The sequence below is a fragment of the Rhagoletis zephyria genome, unplaced genomic scaffold (assembly GCF_001687245.7).
Source record: "Rhagoletis zephyria isolate East Lansing unplaced genomic scaffold, Rhagoletis_zephyria_1.1 Rzeph_scaffold_20969, whole genome shotgun sequence".
NCBI lineage: Eukaryota > Metazoa > Arthropoda > Insecta > Diptera > Tephritidae > Rhagoletis > Rhagoletis zephyria.
Window position 1 is genome coordinate 1 of NW_016178027.1, and position 6607 is coordinate 6607.

The 6607-nt window shown below is 33.8% G+C and overlaps 2 protein-coding genes across 2 annotated transcripts; one reads left to right on the forward strand and one right to left on the reverse strand.

Annotated features, from left to right (window-relative positions):
• Positions 1 to 78: 78 nt before the first annotated feature.
• Positions 79 to 1252, reverse strand: Prosalpha3 (proteasome alpha3 subunit). Its single transcript, XM_017637365.1, has 4 exons — positions 1200 to 1252; positions 901 to 1105; positions 510 to 845; positions 79 to 439 (listed from the first exon to the last, which is right to left on the reverse strand). The coding sequence occupies exons 1-4, from the start codon at positions 1201 to 1203 to the stop codon at positions 202 to 204; spliced, it is 783 nt and encodes a 260-aa protein (XP_017492854.1). The 5' UTR covers positions 1204 to 1252; the 3' UTR covers positions 79 to 201.
• An 835-nt stretch (positions 1253 to 2087) lies between these two features.
• dgt3 (dim gamma-tubulin 3) lies at positions 2088 to 4785 on the forward strand. Its single transcript, XM_017637366.1, has 8 exons — positions 2088 to 2191; positions 2255 to 2583; positions 2642 to 2819; positions 2878 to 2988; positions 3051 to 3124; positions 3204 to 3899; positions 3961 to 4138; positions 4249 to 4785. The coding sequence occupies exons 1-8, from the start codon at positions 2174 to 2176 to the stop codon at positions 4405 to 4407; spliced, it is 1743 nt and encodes a 580-aa protein (XP_017492855.1). The 5' UTR covers positions 2088 to 2173; the 3' UTR covers positions 4408 to 4785.
• The last annotated feature ends 1822 nt before the right edge of the window (positions 4786 to 6607 follow it).

Consider the following 6607-nt stretch of genomic DNA (forward strand, 5'->3'; position numbering starts at 1 on the left):
ATTGAGATGTTAGCTTACTATCAATATAGAAGTATTACATATATGGTTAAATCGTGCCAGAAGTAATCAAATTATGTATACTAGTATTGTAAGATATCTCACCAAATATTAATTTATGTGAAAAAGCTGTTATTTGACAATTCGGTTACTTTAAGAAACCAAACCAAAAATATTATGTAGAAAACTTAATTAAGTTCAACTCTAGTTCGTCCCCGATGTTGCCGCTTTCTTTTCCTCTTCTTCTTGATTGTGCTCAGTTATCAATCTTTCAATTTCTTCTTTTTGCACCATTTTAATTATGGGTTGCTTATTACTATCTATGTTAGTGACTGCCATTTCAACCTTTTCGGAATTAATGCCTTCCATGCATTTAGCCAGGATTTTTATGGCGATCTTCTTCGCTTCTTCCGTCGTAAGAGGGTTTTCAGAGGTATCATAACTATTAACATAAATTAATTAAATATTAGCTTAAGAACTCGGCAATGGTAATATATATATGTATTTTATACCGATTAGCTAGTTCTGTTTTCAACATGGACATAGCTACACCAAAGCTTTTGCCAATGCAGGTTCCATTCCAGCCACTGTAATTACCACTGGGATCCGACTGGTATAGTTGAAAATCGTGACGCCTGTCGTATCCCATGTAAAGGATAGACACACCAAATGGTCGTTTGCCACCATATTGTGTGTACGCTTGTTTAATGTCACACAAATGTGACACCAGTTGTTCAACCGGTATTGGTTCCCCGTAGTTATACTTGTAGCGCTGTGCTATTAAACGCATCTCGTTAACCAAAACATTAGCATCTGATGTGATACCCGCAACGGCGACACAGATGTGACTGTAATTATTGGTAAACTAAAAGTTTTTAACTATTTTTTAACCTTTTTACTTACTCATTAATTTTGTATATTTTATCCTGGAAAATATCGTTGTCGAGTAATGGGCTTGTTGTGTGACATTCTGCCGCTATAACAATGCCATCTTTTGCGCGTATACCTAAAGCGGCACCAGCACGGGAAATAGCCTCCATGGCATACTCCACCTGGTACAATCGACCTTCCGGCGAAAAAATAGTTGTCCGCGAATCATAACGACGTGCCTTCAAATTGAATATGTAAGGATTACCAAATTGTGCATTTGAGGGGTGCACTCATTTTTGATATGCAGAAATAAATTTACAAAAATGCACTCACCATTTTGCTGTTTTAATTATAATAATCACTTCTTTTGGCAAGCAGTTGACTGCTACAAAATTGTATTGTCATTCCAGCGGCAAACAATGTTGCCAATTTAAAGAAATGATCCGAATTTCTCAACTCTGAAAAATTACCAGTGCTTCCAAAACATTATAGGCCTAATGCTAAAGCTCAATAATAATGGCAATTTTTCATTGCTGACGATGACTTTTGATGACTCATTTCGCAATGTTAACTTGAAAGTTATAAATTTTATTTATTTTACAGCGCATTTACTAAATTAACTAGACTGAAACAAAACTTAGATGGGGAAAAGGCGACCGAACCGACGTCAGCACTTTGTTAATATATATATTACTTGCTGTCTCCACAGGCAAAAGTTTTTATCTTGATAATGTTATCAGGCAAAATTTTGCGAATGAAGACCGCATATTGCTCTTGGCAAGCAATAATTATCAGAGCTTTTATCTTGAGAAATATTTCCAGCAATTTGGTACTTTGACAGATACATTTTCGTTTGCGTAATAGCTGCGTGGAGACAACATTATTGATATTTAAATTTAAAAGCAAAAATTGAGCTCTTTTCTATTAAAATATTTGTTATTGTTTGGTTGGGTGTGAAATAGCATATTTTTGAAATTTTTTTAAGTGATGAAATCAGGCAAAAATAGCCATCTTAACAATGTCCACGCACAAATATTACCTCTGATAAAATTTTTACCAGGCAATAAAAATGGCTGTTGGTTGGCAAAACTTTTGCCAGGTCAATGCGAGGGTGGTTATTGTATTAGTGGGTGTATTGTGCACCCTGTTGGAAAAGGGAGCATCGGCTGTTTGCTTACTGTCAACTGGCACTACTTTTTTATGTGATCGCAAAAAATAAGAAGAAGCGCGAAAAGTCAAGTTTGATTTAAAATCTTGCAAATTCAACTATAACATTCAGATAAGTTTTCTCTAATTTGGTAAACCAATGGGCGATTTAATAAATGTGAGTATATAAGCTAATACTTTGCTGAAATGGAAACGACATTTTATTACTCTTCAAACATAGCACTTCGACGTATTCAAAAAATTGGGCTTTGATTGTGCCAATCAATGGATACTGTATGATGATCGGTTCCAAAAGTTCTTTAATTTTTTCACGGAAAATATCGCAGATGTAAACATATTAACTGAACGCGAAGTTTTAGAGTTTGATGAGCTACAACAAAGGGACGAATTGCTGGAAGCCGGCGAACGTACTACAAAACTGGAAGAACTAGAAAACTCAAATCCTGGACTCCTACAATACACAGAAGATCAAGTAAAGAATTTGACGGATGAGTTGCGGTTGCTAGAACAGACCGAGGACAACTATGCAACGCTCGTTGAGGATATGAGGTTTTTTTAATCATAAAAATACTACATTTTTGGCATTCTAATATAATATTTTTGTTAGATGCACCAAGATCAAAATAAATTCTGAACTAGGAGATTTGGAAAATGAAATTAGCGTACTGGTCAACAGAGAAAATGAACTACTAACAGAATGTCAGAAGAAAACACGGCAGCTGGAAGAAGCACAACGTGAAAACTATAAGCTGTCGAATGAAGCTACCCGATGTTTTAGCAAAATTGTAAGCGTGCCTACATTGAAATAACATTTGTTTTAAATCATTGCCTCACTGTTTGCAGCAATCGCCGCCCTTATTCATACATCAACTGCCTATAGACCAGTACTTGCTTAAATGTGATACTTTCTTGCAATATTTCACTTTATATATGAAGGAAAACTTTAAAATTCAAGTATGTAACTGCAAAATTACACATGAAAAATTTGTTTAATGAATATTGAGCTATTTGTGCAGGATTATGCTGAATTGGATAATACCACTGTCGACCATTCCGAATTCTCTGACAAACTTCAGTCTTTGGCTAAGTCGTAAGAATTAAAAATTATTGATTTATTTATTTTTAAATCTTTATGTATGTTTACACAAATATTTTATTTCCATCTAAAGCATGGAGTACTACACTCTTGAATACATTAAAGAAAAGGCTAAGGCCAAAGCAACGCAATCGTTAATTGATCTCCTAGATCTCTCACAAATACATGTAATCAGCCTGGCTGACATGGATCATGAGACTCGTGAACTGGAAATGATGAATGATCATCACTTAAAAATAGCAAATGAAACTCTACTGAACGATCTCACTTTACATGTGCGGCATCACACTCAACAGCGAATGGAATTGATACTGTATGAAAATACGAAATTAAAATTGGAGCGTGCATTAAAGCGCCACGAGACCGACAAGCGATTATCTAAAATGATTTCGGATGCTTTATCTAATGCTGAACTTGTTTGGATCGCAATACAATTAGATTTAGAACGTAAACGAAATCGTTTTATTAATACTGATCAATTAAGTAGCGAAACAGAATCTTGCTGCAGACGCATTAAATTTATGCGTTCCATTCAATATAATAATATGCCGCTTATGGTACAAGGTGGAGGAATTACCAGTACATCTGCTGCCTCACTACTGGACTCTATTGCTGAGCAGTTAACACGACATTTAGGACAGAAAGTTCGCAGTGAGGCGAAGTCATGTCTCTATGAATTTGAGAAATTCCTTCGGTTATTGTCGTATGCAAAGAATGGCATGATCAGTTGCAAAGCGTACACACACGCTTTGACGCAAATGGACGAATTGTAAGAGCGATAATAAATTTAGTTTAAGTCTACCATTTTTATTATTCTATATTTTTAACAGGGAACGCATTGAACGGCTACTACGCCCAATGGTATATGATAGTCCAGTGGAGGTGCCGATGTTTGAGCATGTACGTTTTTTAATGCCTATTTATAATGCAAAAACCAATCAGGAGCGCATAGACAAAACACTACGGTATTTGCGTACACAATTTCAAGAAAACATTACCGAAAGAATTGTAAGAATAATAAAATACTTGTGTTATAAGGATAAAAGATTTGAATGTACATACATATATGTACATATGAATATATTTTTTTAATTTTTAATTTTTGGCGCCCTTACTAGGAGAAAGATAAGCTTTGGCGCTACAGTCAGTTGTTATGGATGTGGTTTTTAACAGAACCTCGGCGAATGATAATGGCCATTGAAGAGGCGAAGAAAGCTGCATCTAAGGTGCCAACTATAGCTGGTATGAAGTCTCTAAGTGGCATAAAACGTAAATAATTAAAAAACTTGAGATATATTAAAAGAAAAAATTAGCACATTAGATTAGGTTAAGCGGTGAATGTATTAAAAAGCCACTGAGATATGAGCCGTTGAGTGCACACATCGACTAACTCCACTTTTTGAAAAATCTTACATTTAAGTGTCAAAGCACTTGGTATAGTCATAACTTATTAAGTTTATAATAACTTCATGTAACAAATAGTACATGATATTTATAACAACATTTTTTATTTGATTATATAATATAAACGGAATTTTAAAAATTAATTACATTATTTGATCGCATCTCCTAACCTTTTGTTGATGAAGTTAATCTATGTGTGCACTGAACGGCTAATATCTCTGTCTGCATTTTTTTCTTTGCTTGAAATTGAAATTGCCATGAATATGTTTTATTTGAAAATAATTTTGTTAATAAAAAATTTGTAAAAAAAATATCTAAATTACAATGAAAATAGTTTTTGTTTTAGATCACATGGTGATTTATTTTACAATACTTACCATGTTTTTTAATAAATTGTTCTCGTTTTTTTTTTATAAAAATATACCTTCTTTCGATATGCAGTTTTATAGCCCATTGGACTTTATTTTGAGGTATGATTTTCGAGGATTTTTTTAAATTTTGGTCTTGGAAAACTTTTCCACGTCACGCATATGTTACGCACAAGCCAGCAGCATTTAAAATAAACACTTTGTTATAATATATATACATTATAAAATAAATGCCTTGTTTCGATAACTCGAAAACCTTTTTTGGAAAAAGTGGAATAACACTGTTGGGGAAAATCTCAAATTTTGAAACGGCTTAAAAAACGCCGAAACACGTGAACCTAATTTTATACTGTTTCTAGATCAGGTAATTTTTCAAAGATATATAAATTTTTAAGAAAAAAAATCACTTAACGAAACAAATAAAAATAACGTTTGTAATTCGCTTTTCCAAAAAATCATGAACGATGAAAATCGATGGATAAATAAACAGGTTTCGAATGGTCAAATGAAAACGTCAATATTTTCTTGCATAAAATAAGAGTAGGAAATAATGTTACTCATACGCCATATCGTACATAGCCTGAGCTCATAGATTATCGCATATGGCGTATGAGTAACANTAAAATAAGAGTAGGAAATAATGTTACTCATACGCCATATCGTACATAGCTGACCTCGTAGATTATCGCATATGGCGTATGAGTAACCTTTTCCATTTTAAGGGCCGGTTTTTGAATGTCTGATGAGCACAAATCGGAGGTAGAAGCTCCGATTAAATACAACGACTGCTTTATCGATCACATGTTTTCGACATTATGCATACAACTTGTGGTCGATAAAGCAGTCGTTGTTTTAACCGCAGCTTTACCTGCGATTTGTGTTAACCGGACTTTGAGCAATCGGCCCTTAAAGTTTGAATTTACTTCGTTCGCATTGCAAACTTAAAATAAAAATATCTTGTGAATATGATCCGATCTAGAAAAATGGTGTACGTATCCATAATCTACGATCCAAAGTTAAATTCACGTGTAACGGCGTTTTTTGCGTCATTTTAGCCTCCCTAAAGTGTAGTCGAACACCCTAGTAGCAGCCTTTTTAATTTATTTTATTTGATTTACAGATATATTTTATTTTTCAATTTTTATTTTTCACATTATTAATTTTTTTTTAGCTGATGAAAATTCTACTGGTCGTGGGACTCGAACCCACTACCCCACGGTTTGTTAATCTGCACTAATGTCATTTGTAAGGGCACAATTTTCATCAAAATTTTATGAAGAGAAGCGTATATGTACATTAGGGTGGCCCAAGAAAAGTAAAGTCGGAATTTTAATGCTCTCACCCCCTAGGATTGTTATGTATCGAAAAAACACACCCATATTTTTTATTTTGAAATTAAAAAATATTTAGAGGTCACTCAAAGTGCTCAAATTTTTCTATGTATTTTATATGGGAAAAACAAATTTTCGTAGAAACTCTTGAAAATTAAAATTTTGCGACCGGAAAACTCTGTTTGTCTTCACGAGGCTTCCAATAATAATACCTACATAATTGTTTATTTCACCATTTTTTAATACTAACGATTTTTACGGATCCCCCATTGATTAAATACTTTTCAACATGAATTAGCAGAGTGCACTTTTCTTTTGTTTACAATTTGGTTGCCAAACACACTACAGCTGATCGTTTGACACATTTACCAGCA

What these genes read in the sequence shown, in the direction of transcription:
- Prosalpha3 (XM_017637365.1), bottom strand. An exon ending in AAAATATACAAAATTAATGA is followed by an intron (nt 846 to 900) that starts GTAAGTAAAAAG and finishes CAATAATTACAG; the next exon opens with TCACATCTGTGTCGCCGTTG. An exon ending in AAAACAGAACTAGCTAATCG is followed by an intron (nt 440 to 509) that starts GTATAAAATACA and finishes TTATGTTAATAG; the next exon opens with TTATGATACCTCTGAAAACC.
- dgt3 (XM_017637366.1), top strand. An exon ending in ACGCTCGTTGAGGATATGAG is followed by an intron (nt 2,584 to 2,641) that starts GTTTTTTTAATC and finishes TATTTTTGTTAG; the next exon opens with ATGCACCAAGATCAAAATAA. An exon ending in CTTCAGTCTTTGGCTAAGTC is followed by an intron (nt 3,125 to 3,203) that starts GTAAGAATTAAA and finishes TTCCATCTAAAG; the next exon opens with CATGGAGTACTACACTCTTG.